Raw genomic sequence first — 14,384 nt, forward strand, 5'->3', positions numbered from 1 at the left:
GCACACTGGGTACCACCCACCCTTGCCCCCAGCCCAGCAAAGGCTTGGGTGGACAGATCTGATGCCATTCAATCTCGTCCTGACAAAGCAAGTCGTGGACATACCAGAGGCTGGCTCACACTTGGTCATTTATTTTAAGATCTGCACGAAGAGACACATAGCATAGATATACAGAAGAACGATGAGAATACAGGTCGCCTGGACTTGTCGTGCGAGGGCCTGCTTCGATGAAGACCTGAAAGCTATCTTGCTTGTCCTATTGCTCTGGAACCTGGTGCTAATGGGCACCTTAACTGGCCCCCAGACTGCAGCCTCCCTCTCCCTCACTGGCATCCTTGTCCCCAGCCACTAGGCACAGGCTGATGGAGGCTGGCGTGAACCCACCTCAGGGTGGCGGGGTCAGGTCCAGGGAAGTGTTGGCTAAAAGGGATGGTGGTCGCTGGAAGGATGGTGGTGACCGCATCCAGGTCTTTGGAGGGTGCCCCGCACAGCCCGGCCCACCCCTGGGACTGCAGGCCACTGCCCTGCAGGGCCTGAGCCACCTGTCCCACGATCACCCACAGCCTGTCCTGGCAGCAGAGCAGCAGGGACACTGCCACCTGCTGCAGCACAGCCCGCAGCAGCAGCTCCAAGGCCTTGCAGTTCTCGGGGTGGAAGTCGACCAGGCTGTAGTAGGCCCACTGGGCCACAGAGAGCAGGGCTAGGGGGACCTCCCACCGCAAGTGCCGCTGGAGCCACAGGACTCAGTGGCAAGCTCCGTGCATCAGGGTGGCGAGCAGCTGAAGGCCCTAGCCCTGCACGACAGTCAGCAGCTGCCACAAGGCCTGCTGGATGGGCAGCAGTACATCCACACACAGCTTCCAGGCCAGGACGAGCCCCCCAGTCACCTGCAGACTCCTGCCGCACAGGATGCAGAGGCCCAGCATGGAGACAGAAAGGCAGTGAGAAGCCGTGTTTGCCATGGTCGCCTGCAACCCCAGCAGGGCTCCATAGAATTTCACCAGGCCCGGCCCGCACAGGAGCAGAAGCTGCCAGGCACCTCTGGCCAGCCGACTCCCTTTCTGAGGGGCATCCCCTTGGCAGCTGGCGGTGGAGGAGCAGGGAGGGGGGCCTTCATGACCCAGAGGCTCTGTGCCCAGCCTCCCGCTCCAGGGGCAAGGGGCTGCACTCATGCCACAAGCTCATATTAACTGAGCCTCTGGCCCAAATGCCCTGTCATCTGAGCCAGGTGGCTTTGCAACAATCAATGACAGCACAAAAGATCAGTATGTGAGCTCTTGTCAAAGAGGGAGCTGGGCTTCCCTGGTGGCGCAGTGGTTAAGAACCCGCCTGCCAATGCAGGGGACACAGGTTCGATCCCTGGTCCGGGAAGATCCCACATGCTGAGGAGCAACTAAGCCCGTGAGCCACAACTACCGAGCCTGTGCTCTAGAGCTGCGAGCCACAACTACTGAGCCCGCGTGCCACAACTACTGAAGCCCGCGCACCTAGAGCCCGTGCTCCGCAACAAGAGAAGCCATTGCAATGAGAAGCCCGCACACCACGAGGAAGAGTAGCCCCCGCTCGCCACAACTAGAGAAAGCCCGCGCGCAGCAACAAAGACCTAACGCAGCCAAAAATAAAATAAATTAAATAAAATAAATTTTAAAAAAAAAGAAAAAAAGAGGGAGCATTATTGCTTCAATGGGCAAGGGAGGCATCCTTGGAAACTATGATGTTCTAGTTCATGCCCACATCTGCCAAATGTGAGCCAGAGCCTTCTCCGGGCTAGGACCTGCAATCTCTGCCGCCACAAAGCTTCCCGTCCAGTAAGAGAGATGGGCATTGAAACGCCCTCATGACAAAACTGCATCACTCAGCTCCTCTCTTGCCCTCGTGCTTCCCCATTCTTTTTTTATTTTTGGCCACACCATGTGGCTTGCAAGATCCTAGTTCCTGACAAGGGATTGAACCTGGGATGAACCTGGTGCTTTCAAATGCCCCGGCAGTGAAAGCGCCAACTCCTAACCACTGGACCACCAGGGAATTCCCCCATGCTTCCCCATCCTGCTCCTCAAGTCCCCCTAACTTCTGCCGAGTTTAGTCCACACCTCTGGTTTTACCTGGCAGCAGAGAACATCTGCCCTTCAGGGATGTGAGCAAAACCTTGGACCCTTTTCCATTCCTTACTAGAAGTTCCATTTTGAAAAACAGTGTCGACGGGGGACCATTTGTAAACAAAGTTAATCCATTTCTTTCCAGACTCTGGATTTTATCTTTGGATTAAACCAGCAATCCGGGCTCGGGTAACCCAACCCCCTTGTTTTGGCCTTTCGTAAAGAGCTCGCACAGACGGGCTCGGTGAGTCACCCTGATGTCACTGGTCCGCAGCAAATGTGCCCAACCATTGTGTGTTCACTGTGGGGTGATGTTCAGGGTGTCATTAGCTGCATCCCACTTTGGCCCCTTTAGGAGAACCCCATCTCCCCAGAGAAATTTCTTTCAAGCCTTACTTTAGGCACAGTGGATTCCTTTGGCCACTGGTTTGCTTTTATCATGTGGATATTGTGAATCATGTTACTAATCATATTTATCTTTCTTATTTAGCTGGACAGAGGCTTGAAACCTAATGGGAGGACTACTTTAGCACAAACAAGAGTTCTATAATGTTTGTTTTGGGTGTGATCGTGAAACCGAGCGGGGCCCTGTGGGGCTCCCCAGCACGGAGGCCTTTTTGTTCCCCCATTTCTTGTAGGCAAGACTCCAGCCTTCCTGACCTTCCCTGAGTTCCAAAGGGCAGATTCGAACAGTTGCTAATCAAGGGAGGAGCAGCCAAGAAACCACCTGAGACAAGATTAAAGGGACCAGGGACTTCCCTGGTGGTCCAGCGGTTAAGACTCCGCCCTCCCAATGCAGGGGGCCCGGCTCTGATCCCTGGTCAGGGAACTAGATCCCACACGCCTGCCGCAACTAAGATCCCACGTGCCGCAACTAAGAACCCCACCCTGAGTTGGGACACATAGTTTTCGAGGGCAGGAGCCCTCTTTGTCCCCCTTTGCCTGGCAAAGCAATAAAGCTATTCTTTTCTGCTTCACCCAAAACTGTCTCCGAGATTTGATTCAGCATGAGTGTACAGAGAGGCTGAGCTTTCGGCATCAATCCCTCTCTGGCTTCATCTTATTTCCCTTCACTCACGTCCTTACTTTTTTTTTTCTTTTAAATAGACTTTTCCTTTTTAAAAAAATTTTTTTATTTTTTAAAAATTTTTGGCTGCGTTGGGTCTTTGTTGCTGCGTGTGGACTTTCTCTAGTTGTGGCAAGCGGGGGCTACTCTTCGTTGAGGTGCACGGGCTTCTCATGAGGTGGCTTCTCTTGTTGCGGAGCACGGGCTCTAGGCGCGTGGGCTTCAGTAGTTGTGGCCCGCCGGCTTCAGTAGTTGTGGCTCGCGGGCTCTAGAGCGCAGGCTCAGTAGTTGTGGCGCACGGGCTTCGTTGCTCCTCGGCATGTGGGATCCTCCCAGACCAGGGATCGAACCTGTGTCCCCTGCATTGGCAGGCGGATTCCTAACCACTCTGCCACCAGGGAAGTCCCTTATTTTTTTCTTGTTGATTTGCATACACCTTGCTGTGTAGTCTTAGACATGTTCTTGGAAGAAGGAAAGATACAGTTAACCCCATAACTGAATCCAAACCTACATATATAAATTAATCTATCCTTTCTAAAAGTAATGTTATCTATCCAATATTCCAAAACGGATATCCTGACTCCTGCCATCTCTGCTTCCTCGCCCTGCCCCCACCCACAATGACTCATACAAATAGTCTCCAGATCCTGCTATCCTAAATATCTCCAGATTCTGCTCCTTCATGTCTACCCTCAGTGTCCTTTTCCAGGTCACCCACCTGACGGCTTGCATGGAGTAGTGAAAGCCCTTCTATCTTATTCTCACCTTTAGTTGGTCCTTTAATGTCATTCTTAGGCAGAGTAGGCTCAGTACACATTTGTTGAGTGAATGAATGAATCCCTCATTTGACAGATGGGGAAACTGAGGCCCAAGGCAATAACCCAGTGAGCTATGTGCACAACTGGCAGGACTGTGCAGGTCTGTTGATACTCTCTTTTCTCTGACTGGAAAGAGGGAATTCCTTTTAGGGGGAATGGTTTGTCCAGGACCTTTGGTAACATTGTTTGTTAAATCTTTTTCAACCCTCATCATAATTTTAAACAGTCTTATTTGATCTGCGATGGTAGCTGTCTTGTTCTCTTACATATTCCCACAGACTGGTGCAGTACCTGGCACAGAGTAGGCCTTCAGGAAGAATTTCTTATTGAGTGAATGAGTGACTCAGGACCCCAGAGCTCCTTTTCCAGAGAAAGGGCTACTGAACTCTGAGTCTGATGTCATGAAAACCCAACCTAGGCTCAGTCAGACTTGAGCTCTGTCCTTATTGCATGACTTTTGCCAAATTATTTCCTCTTGGCCTGAACTTAGTTTTCTGTGTCATATGGGCCATAATTTCTTGTCTGCAATTCTAAAATGAAAAAACTTTTTTTTAAATTGAAGTATAGTTGATTTACAATGTTGTGTTAGTTTCTGGTGTATAGCAAAATGATTCAGTTATATCGTTTTCCTATTCTTTTCCATTATGGTTTATTACAGTATATTGAATATAGTTCCCTGTGCTATACAGTAGGACCTTGTTTATCTATTTTATGTATAGTGGTTTGTATCTGCTAATCCCAAACGCCAAATCCATCCCTCCCCCTTTCCTCTTTGGTAACCATAAGTTTGTTTTCTTTTTTCTTTTTTTTATAGATATTTTTTAAAGTATGGATATATTTTACTTATTTATTTATTTAATTTTTGGCTGCATTGGGTCTTTGTTGTGGTGTGTGGGTTTCTCATTGCAGTGGCTTTTCTTGCTGCAGAGCACAGGCTCTAGGGCGCGAGGGCTTCAGTAGTTGTGGCACGTGGGCTCAGTAGTTGTGGCGCACGGGCTTCGTTGCTCCTCAGCATGTGGGATCTTCCTGGACCAGGGATCGAACCCGTGTCCCCTGCATCGACAGGCGGATTCTCAACCACTGCACCACCAGGGAAGTCCCTGTAAGTTTGTTTTCTATGTCTGTGAGTCCGTTTCTGTTTTGTAAATAAGTTCAGTTGTATCATATTTTAGATTCCACATAGAAGTGATATCACACGGTATTGGTCTTTCTCTTTCTGACTTACTTCACTCAGTATGATAATCTCCAGGTCAATCCATGTTGCTGTAAATGGCATTACGAAAAAACTTCTTAAAGCATTTGGTGGCAAAATCCAAACGAACCTGAATTTTTTAGGTAGCTAAGTTAGCCTTTAACTGTGAGGCTATTTATACTTATCTCACTCCACGTGAATATTCACGTTTCTTAGCAGAATTAACGTGTTTCATTCAACAGCTTAGGGATGATTACATAATATACAGTATGTGCACCATATTGCACGGTATTATCTAAAACGTGAAGAATGCTGAATTTGTTTACATATCTGGCCCCAAAGGTTTCCAATAAGGGGCTGAGGACTATCAGCACTGCCACTGGGGAATGGCGTGAGGGTTACATGAGAGAATGTTTTTTTTAACAACGGTGTGAGCAATGGTCAGGCCCAGAATCAAAGAACAGGACGGGGTAGGATGGATGTGGAAGCTGGTGATCTATGAAAAAGTGTGTGTATTCGCCTGCAGCGAAGAGGCTGGAATAGCTAGTTAGGGCAGATACTTGGCTGGCAGGCTCAGAAGTTAAGGCTTAATCCACAGGAAACAACGAGGGTTGGGGGGGTGGGCGTGGGGAGGGGCATGGGAAGTAACAAGAAGGAATTTGATTCTTAGAAAGATTTGGAGGGTCAAGCCTGGCGGCAGGGTGAGCCGCTAGGAGCCTCCTAGGACCTAGGTGACCCCGAGCCCAAGCAGACATCAGCAAGGGCCATTCATGCAGAGAGTCTTGGAAGCAGGGAGGGCCAGGGTCCGTGAGGCCGGGCAGCTGGACGCATGACCCTAGACAGTGAGGTGGTTCCGTCGCCTAAGACCTTCAGAACCAAGAACGGGCCCCCACAGCCAGATTCTCGGAGGAGTAGCCGAGATGGGGCTTGAGGGAGGGTGGCCCGAAATCAGGAAGCATTAAAGGCAAGCTGGTACCGGGAAGCGGCTCTGGGTTGGGAGCCAGGAAACCAGGGTTCCTGTCTTTCCTCTCCAACTTCGAGCTGGTGGAAGCGGTGCGACTCGTCCCACTTCTATGTGCCTGCAAAAAGGTAACAACGCTGTGTGGGATGGAAGCGGGAGACCACGTGGGAAAGCGCCTTGGAACTGAAGCCCCAACAGGGTTACTCAATTCCAGAGGATTCATATGAAACCTGCATTTCATAGGAAAAGAACCGACGTAGCCATTTTCCTTCACCGTAACAGCCGTTTCATCAAATTTGGCTGCTGCCCAACGCCTCAGGGACGTTGTAATACAACTCTCTGCCGGCGAGTCCGAGGCTTTGCACTAAGTTTGAACTCGGCCGCTCGCCGTAGAGCCTCTAAGTCCCGCCTACGAAACTGACGTCCCGGTCGGAACGTAAGCAAGGCGAGGACGAGCGTGCGTGGAAACGGCACCCAGTACCCGCCCCCCGACCCGACGTCTGCCGCGGGCGCGCGCTCGCACGCCGGAAGGGGCGGAGCTAGACTGGGATTTATATATTGCGCGCTGAGAGTCGCACGGTCTCTACCGGCAGCATCCGACGGCAGGATGGTAAGCGTTGTTATGGCGGACTTCTACTTGTCTGCCGCGGTGGCATGAGTGAATCCGCGGCACATCCCCGCCATCTCGCCTCACCCGGCGCCGGGGTTCTGCTCTAGGAGCATGGGGCACTCAACGGAATCCGCAGTCAGGTCTATTTTCTGAAAATGTCCGAGGCTTGAGGTTGGCTTTGGGCCTGCCGGTCGGCTGGCGAGAGGCCTTGCCACGGGAGCTGGGTTGGGGGGCCCGGGCCCGACAATCTTCAGGCTATGAACTATTCCTAGATCTCGGCCTCAGCATTCGAGATCCGAGTCATGAGCACTTTCGCCAGGAGGACCTTGGGTGGGAGCGTTTGGCACTGTTGTGAAAGTGGGAGGTGCAGAAATCCAGGCCGCAGGCGGCAGGGGAGGCTTTGGTTATGGGTTGTTGAATCCTCATTCTGAAACGTCTGGGACGGTTGGTACAACCTCTTGGGCCTCTAGAGTTCTCAGAAACCAGAGATGATGAACTTACTGACGGGCGGACAGAGACTGTGTGCTGATTGTCATGTTCTGATTTGGTTCTGTCGAGTTCTCATGGCCTCCACTTGCCAGTTTAGCTCCCGTTGGGAGCATGAGGAACCTTTACTACCATTATCTGCCACCCAGCCGTTTGACCAGAAGTCCCTATTGTGGACAGAACCTGTTTCTTTTTTTTAATCTTTACTGGAGTACAATTGCTTTACAATGTTGTGTTAGTTTCTGTTGCACAACAAAGTGAATCAGCTATATGTGTACGTATATCCCCATAGCCCCTCCCTCTTGCGTCTCCCTCCCGCCCTCCCTATCCCATCCTAGGTCATCACAAAGCGCCGAGCTGATCTCCCTGTGCTATGCAGCAGCTTCCCACCAGCCATCCATTTTACATTTGGTAGTGTGTATATGTCAGTGCTACTCTCTCACTTCGTCCCAGCTTCCCCCCACCCCGTGTCCTCAAGTCTGTTCTCTATGTCTGCGTCTTTATTCCTGCCCTGCCACTAGGTTCATCAGTACTGTTTTTTTAGATTGCATATATGTGCGTTGGCATACGGTATTTTTCTTTTTCTGACTTCACTTTGTATGACGGACTCTAGGTCCAGCCACCTCATCACAAGTAACTGAATTTCGTTCCTTTTTATGGCTCAGTAACATTCCATTGTGTGTATGTGCGTGATCAGAATCTTAACTGACTTGCACATAAGGCTGCTTGTTAAGCGATTTTTAATGCCATTACCTGGTGTGCCTTTGTCCTCTTTAGAGGAAAACGTGGATGGTTCATGTTCTTTAAATTATACGGTGAGGGTTTGAGATAAATGTTCAACTCATTTGGCTGAATAATGCCTTTTAGATGTGTGATCCCGAAAAAAGTAAATCCCGCACGTAAGCCCGTTACCTGGGTAGCTGGTGTGGATCCAGCGTTGCTGGGAATCTTCTTAGAACCTAGGCCTCTGGGGATGAAGAGGCGTGAGCTACTTAGAAGGTGCTAACGTTGATCGATCATTTTCTCCTAGTCTCACAGGAAGTTCTCCGCTCCCAGGCATGGGTCCCTGGGCTTTCTGCCTCGGAAGCGCAGCAGCCGGCACCGCGGGAAGGTGAAGAGCTTCCCCAAGGATGACTCTTGCAAGCCCGTGCACCTCACAGCCTTCCTCGGCTACAAGGCTGGCATGACCCACATTGTGAGGGAGGTCGATAGGCCAGGGTCCAGTAAGTACATGCCGCATCTTCCCAGCTGATGGGAGGGTAGGAGTTGGTGGGAACTGACTAGATGGGGCCAAGCTCTCAGAAGAGAGCAGGCTTTGGAGAGATCAACAGAACCTCTAGATATCACAATGGAAAGATATTTTAGGATTGATTAATGCTTCCAGGGTTCAGGTGGCTGGCACTGCTTGATTTAGGCAGAGGGATGTAATGGAGTCAGGGAGCGTGATGAGGAAATTTGTCAAGAGCTACAGCACAGAGAAGTATGCTAACATGGGAGGTGGCAACCCCTGAGGGTTAAATAGAAACTCCACTCACATTTTAGTGGCAGCACTGAACTGTGAGCCTCACCTGAACGCCTGAATACTACCTACCTTCCTGGGTTGTGAAGTTCGAAGTAGAAAAGGCACTGAGTAGAACATGGTGCTGGTGATTGAAACACAGTAAATAGACAGTTAAAATTGTCTATGCTGAGGAATTACTACCTCACTATATTTAGTACTCTTGTATTATCTAGGTAATAGGAGTTTGTCTCTGGAGAAGGTTATGATAAACCAGCACCGAAACCATGCTGTTACTTGGCTGCTTAGGGTCCAGATAGTTTTGTGCTGAAAAGGTCAATGCACACAGACCAAGCATTCAGCAGTGAGGGAGTTTGGGCTGCGATGCAGACTTCCCCACAGACCTTCCTGTCATCTGAAGCAACTTGCGTTGCTGGCCTGGAAGGGCACGTGACATTTTTCCAAAAGACAGCCCTCCTGCCGGGTGCTTGAGGCAGCCCGCTCAGGTCTAACTGCCTGCTTCGTCTGCAGAGGTGAACAAGAAGGAAGTTGTGGAGGCTGTGACCATCGTGGAGACGCCGCCCATGGTCATTGTGGGCATTGTGGGCTACGTGGAAACACCTCGAGGCCTCCGGACCTTTAAGACCATCTTTGCTGAGCATATCAGTGATGAATGCAAAAGGCGCTTCTATAAGAACTGGTAAGGGGGCCGATGCCGCCCTCGCCCTGGGTTAGGCTGGCCAGGAGGGGCAGTGTGCCGCGCAGGGCCTCAGCTCCATAGCTGGGGTGGGAGGAGGTGCTCTGGTGTCAGGTTTAGTTGCGGAACAGAGCAGAACCATTCTTTCCTGCGCTGGGAGGAGCATCTTGAGACATTTCCTTCAGTGTTCACCTTAGTGGGTGCTACTTTGAGTCAGTATTTCCTGAGTTGCTGGCAAGTGTTGAGTCTACTTAGAAGCTGAGGGATAGCAGTAATGCCCCCATACCCCACCACCCCCGGTGTGTGGTCTGGTTAACGGATAACCTAGAGCAAGAACTTGTGTATCTGAACGTGTGTGACTTGCATCATTAATCTTGTGGACCTTTGCTCAGCTCCGCTCGGCTCTGCCCGATGAGCTCCATCCAGGCTCCGCTTGCCGGTGGAAAAGGCTCCTTAGAAGCCGGCAATGAGCCCCGTCCCCACACGGTGCCCGTGTGCCTTCCGCTCACCCCTTGGAGGGGTGATGAAGGCTGGAGGGGCCCCCTCCCCAACTCTGCTCTGCTTCTGAAGGCATAAATCTAAGAAGAAGGCCTTCACCAAATACTGCAAGAAGTGGCAGGATGTAGACGGCAAGAAGCAGCTGGAGAGGGACTTCAGCAGCATGAAGAAGTACTGCCAGGCCATCCGTGTCATTGCCCACACCCAGGTGAGTGCCCACTGCTTATGGTCTATGGAGCTGATGACCTACATGACCACCTGTGGCTTTTGCGGGGCTGTGATCTTCTGAGTTGATCCTCAGCTCACACTGGTTTTGTGTCAAGCCTCAGGATTTTAGGGATGGTAAGACTTTGAGGTTCTTAAACTTATTTCCTGGTGGAGGAAGGGGTTGTTAAAAGCAACAAAGTCCAGCCAGTGCCCTGCCTTGAGGCCTGGGTTCCTGGGGCCATGTTAAGGACAGTTGTCTGCTTGAGAAGGCATCCAGGCCTCCTCACATAGGGTTGGTTTTTTTGTTGCCAGCAGAGGGCACTGTGTCCCTGATGGTTCTTAATTAGGGAAAACCATATCCCATTTTAGGAGAACTGGTTGAAGGAACCAGTGAGTCATAACTAACGTTGTCTAGCGCCTAACTGAAAATAGTGTTGAGATGCTGGCTATTTGCACTTCAAACCTGACATGTGAGCTGAATTAGCTCTTGGTTGTCTGGGTAGGAATGGGTGCCGCCTTTGCTGTCAGTCTGGGCGATTATCCTGGGTGTATACCCATGATTCCTAAGTGATCAGTAGTCCTGTGTGGTTAGTGGTGACCAGATTACCACAGATTTGTGGTGTGTGTCCATTACTGAAGATGGGTCAGTAGGATAACACTGGGCAGCTTTAAAATCTTTGTTTAGATTCATTTCTTAATCACAGCTTGTACTCTCGCAGTGTTATCCTGCTCCCAAAATAAGTGGCTTACTGATAGTTAATAGAGCGAGGTAGATGGCCAGGGTAAACGAGGGCAGGTACCCCAAAGGAACTGGCCAAAAGCACGGTGGTCAGGAACATTGGGCTGGTTGGTCCCAGGATCTGGTTAAATCAGCCTGTCTTAATGTGGGCCTGGTGTGTCTGTCAAGGATCAGCTCATTCTGACCTGATTCAGGCACCAGAATTGCAAGGGGAATGGTACCCAGTGGGGAGTCATGACACTGGAAAGCAAAACTGTTGGCCTGTTGTGTGCAACCTGAGTTCCTCTCACCTTGAAGCATCTGTTCCCTTCTAGATGCGCCTGCTTCCTCTACGCCAGAAGAAGGCCCACCTCATGGAGATCCAGGTGAACGGAGGCACTGTGGCCGAAAAACTGGACTGGGCCCGAGAGAGGCTAGAGCAGCAGGTCCCTGTGAACCAGGTGTTTGGGCAGGATGAGATGATTGATGTCATTGGGGTGACCAAGGGCAAAGGCTACAAAGGTGAGCTTCGCAGTGGCCCACATTGCTGTGGTTAACCTGGGAGAGGGGTGTCGGGCCCAGCTGTTCTGTGATGAGGCCCTGGAATGAGCGCTGGCACAGCGCCCGAGTCAGACTGCGGAAGTATTCCTCGCTGCCTTCCTCCTGAGGACGGTGCTGTGGTCAGGTGGCTGGGGTAGCACGTGGGACCGGAGGTGACATACATACGCTTTGAGCACACTGCAAAATGCACTGGGAGGCTTCCTGAATGCTGTCAGATGAGCATGATCACATTCTAGTAGGCTGATTCTCCAAGGCCTGTTCTTGTTTGCTGATTGTAACTCAAGGGTTATGTCTCAGCTGGTATTCAAGCTTGGATGGAGGTATAAGAAGGGAGAGGACACAGCAATCGTGTGTTGCATTGCATGTTCTGTGGACAAAGTACCACAAACTCAAGTTGGGCATTCATAGCAGGAAAGGGCCAATGGCATGGGTGCCAGGCACCCCAGTAATAGCATGTGTCTATTCCAGGGGTCACCAGCCGTTGGCACACCAAGAAGCTGCCCCGTAAGACCCACCGAGGGCTGCGCAAGGTTGCCTGTATTGGGGCGTGGCATCCTGCACGGGTGGCCTTCTCTGTGGCTCGGGCCGGGCAGAAAGGCTACCATCACCGCACCGAGATCAACAAGAAGGTGAGGTGCCCAAGGGGGTCCTGTGGAGACTCTAACCCTAGGAGGGGCAGGGTGGTCCCAATATTGGGAGCTGGGGGTCCCAGTCCCTGTCACCATCGGTCCATTTGTGGTGGAGCATCCCGTGGACTTAGTTGCTCATGTCTGGTGGCACAGTTCTGACTCTTGGGTGTCATGATAGTAAAGTGCCATCCTTGAAGGTGGTTCTGGTGCAGCTAGCCCCGCCAAGGATATGAGCTTTGTCTACCCTCTCCTGTTCATGGTGTTTGGAGAGGCCTCATCCATTGTCTCACTGGATGGCATTGTTTGCAGTTCAGGCCCAGCCACCTTTTCTTTGCTTCGAGCCTGGGACGCCCCCTCACTAGGGCCGAGGTCATAACTGCTTTCCCAGAGGCCTTTGTAGGCTAGCCCACCCCCAAGATGGATCATTTGTCCCTAATGGCTGTCCTTGCCTCCAGCCAGCTCCAGAGGCCTCTGAGCTGTCTCCCCGCCCAGTTTTCTTGTTCTCAAGTATTTATGCTCATTTCCTCCTTCAGATCTACAAGATTGGCCAGGGCTACCTCATCAAGGATGGCAAACTGATCAAGAACAATGCCTCTACTGATTACGATCTGTCTGACAAGAGCATCAACCCTCTGGTGAGTAGTGGGAGCTGTCCTTGCAAAGCCTCAGATATCTGGTCTGGCGGGGGATTTCCGGTTCCAGGCCTCCCCTATGGGGCTGGGGCCATTTTTACAGCCAGTTAACTGGACCCCTGCACAGCATCCAGTTGTCTGTCCACCCTTTGTTATTGGAGGGAGACTGGCTGGTGAGGAGTGGGGTGGCAGGCCCAGCTGTTCAGTGATGAGGCCCTGGAATGAGCGCTGGGTGCGGCGCCCGAGTCAGACTGCGGAAGTATTCCTTGCTGCCTTCCTTCTGAGAACAGCTCTGGTCAGGTGGTGGGATCACCAGGACCTGCGGGGGGCGGGGGCGGGTGTCGTGTGCGTGGTCAGACCTGTCTCCAGCCCCTTGCTTCATCTGTGCTGACCTCTGATGGCCTTGCTCCTTCCCAGGGTGGCTTTGTCCACTACGGTGAAGTGACCAATGACTTTGTCATGCTCAAAGGCTGCGTGGTGGGAACCAAGAAGCGAGTGCTCACCCTTCGCAAGGTGAGGCTGGAGGAGGGGAGGCTGAGCTCTGTTAGGGGAGTTGGGAGGGAAAGCAGGGAGGGATTGCTACTCCTGACTTTGAAGTCCCGGGAGGAGGGAAAATCCGTGTCTGGCCTGGCCCAGCTGTTTGCTTCTGTTCTTAAGTGTATTCTCATCCGCCTGGTGGCAAGAGGAAACCCCTTGGTAGTGGCTGGGTGGTGGTGTTTGGGGTGGGTGGGTGTCCTGATTCCAGGACTGATTTAGATGGAGTTGACCTCTGCCCTCTTAAGATGAGGGACCTGTGAACAAAGATGGTACAGAGAAAGGCTTGGCTCTGAACCCTTGCCCTCTTGGTCCACAGTCCTTGCTGGTGCAGACCAAACGGCGGGCCCTGGAGAAGATTGACCTCAAGTTTATTGACACCACCTCCAAATTTGGCCATGGCCGCTTCCAGACTGTGGAGGAGAAGAAAGCGTTCATGGTGAGCACCTACCTTGCTGCCCTCAGGCTGGGGTGGGGGTGGCTTTCAGCTGCTGTCAGCTGTCAGCCTGCCCATCTGGTGCTGATGCCGAGGGGGCCACCTTGTGCATGTGTGTGCCCCGGGCTGTGGAGACCAGCCCGGAATCTGATCCACACTGCGGTTGGCGGTTATTCTTAACTGCCTTCTATCTCTAATCTTGCCTGCTGCATTTCTCTCCACAGGGACCACTTAAGAAGGACCGAATTGCAAAGGAAGAAGGGGCCTAATGTCAGAACAGATCATACAGCTGGTAGAATCTCAATAAAATTATTTTCCAGTGAAAATATTTTCATCTGCCTGTACTTCACCTTCCCGGTCCTGGCTGCTTCCCTCGGCCCTCATGCTCCCAGAGGCATGCTGTCCCCCCAACCTCTTTGGTTGCCTCTTTGCCCTACCACTGGCCGGGCCCCATGCTTGGAGCAGACTAGGTGAAGCGGGAGGCGAGAGCCGGCCAGCCTGGTCTGCCCTGCACTGTTACGGCCAGCCTGGGGAGTGAGCTCTGTGTGAAATGTGTGTCACAGGGTGAGGAAGCTGGGTCTCTGCTATGGAAGTTGTGTCTGTACAGCTTGGAAGGAGGCAGTGAGGACCTGGTGTTGCTGTTGCCCACGGGCATGGCAGGGCAGACCCCGGCTCTCTGCTGAGTGTACAGATACCTAATTTAGTCACTGATCCATGCAGGAGGGGTTCCAGTTAGGGCTTGTTG

The 14,384-nt window shown here is 51.8% G+C and overlaps 1 protein-coding gene and 4 non-coding genes across 5 annotated transcripts; all 5 read left to right on the top strand.

Annotated features, from left to right (window-relative positions):
• Positions 1–6,655: 6,655 nt before the first annotated feature.
• On the top strand, positions 6,656–13,965 carry RPL3 (ribosomal protein L3). Its single transcript, XM_061204407.1, has 10 exons — positions 6,656–6,743; positions 8,260–8,452; positions 9,259–9,427; positions 9,995–10,130; positions 11,183–11,369; positions 11,877–12,037; positions 12,571–12,672; positions 13,087–13,182; positions 13,523–13,642; positions 13,864–13,965. The coding sequence occupies exons 1-10, from the start codon at positions 6,741–6,743 to the stop codon at positions 13,906–13,908; spliced, it is 1,212 nt and encodes a 403-aa protein (XP_061060390.1). The 5' UTR covers positions 6,656–6,740; the 3' UTR covers positions 13,909–13,965.
• LOC133101819 (small nucleolar RNA SNORD43) lies at positions 7,227–7,290 on the top strand. The gene has a single exon (XR_009702709.1). It is a non-coding gene; the product is annotated as a small nucleolar RNA SNORD43 (small nucleolar RNA).
• On the top strand, positions 9,942–9,994 carry LOC133101850 (small nucleolar RNA U82P). Its single transcript, XR_009702738.1, has one exon. It is a non-coding gene; the product is annotated as a small nucleolar RNA U82P (small nucleolar RNA).
• Positions 11,429–11,521, top strand: LOC133101843 (small nucleolar RNA U83B). Its single transcript, XR_009702733.1, has one exon. It is a non-coding gene; the product is annotated as a small nucleolar RNA U83B (small nucleolar RNA).
• LOC133101842 (small nucleolar RNA U83B) lies at positions 12,867–12,960 on the top strand. Its single transcript, XR_009702731.1, has one exon. It is a non-coding gene; the product is annotated as a small nucleolar RNA U83B (small nucleolar RNA).
• Positions 13,966–14,384: the final 419 nt, after the last annotated feature.

The sequence above is a fragment of the Eubalaena glacialis genome, chromosome 11, assembly GCF_028564815.1.
Source record: "Eubalaena glacialis isolate mEubGla1 chromosome 11, mEubGla1.1.hap2.+ XY, whole genome shotgun sequence".
Classification (NCBI taxonomy): domain Eukaryota; kingdom Metazoa; phylum Chordata; class Mammalia; order Artiodactyla; family Balaenidae; genus Eubalaena; species Eubalaena glacialis.

Excerpts from the sequence above, each read along its gene's own strand:
- RPL3 (XM_061204407.1), top strand. Across the intron at positions 12,038-12,570 it reads GCACCGAGATCAACAAGAAG|ATCTACAAGATTGGCCAGGG; the intron begins GTGAGGTGCCCA and ends TTCCTCCTTCAG. Across the intron at positions 12,673-13,086 it reads ACAAGAGCATCAACCCTCTG|GGTGGCTTTGTCCACTACGG; the intron begins GTGAGTAGTGGG and ends GCTCCTTCCCAG.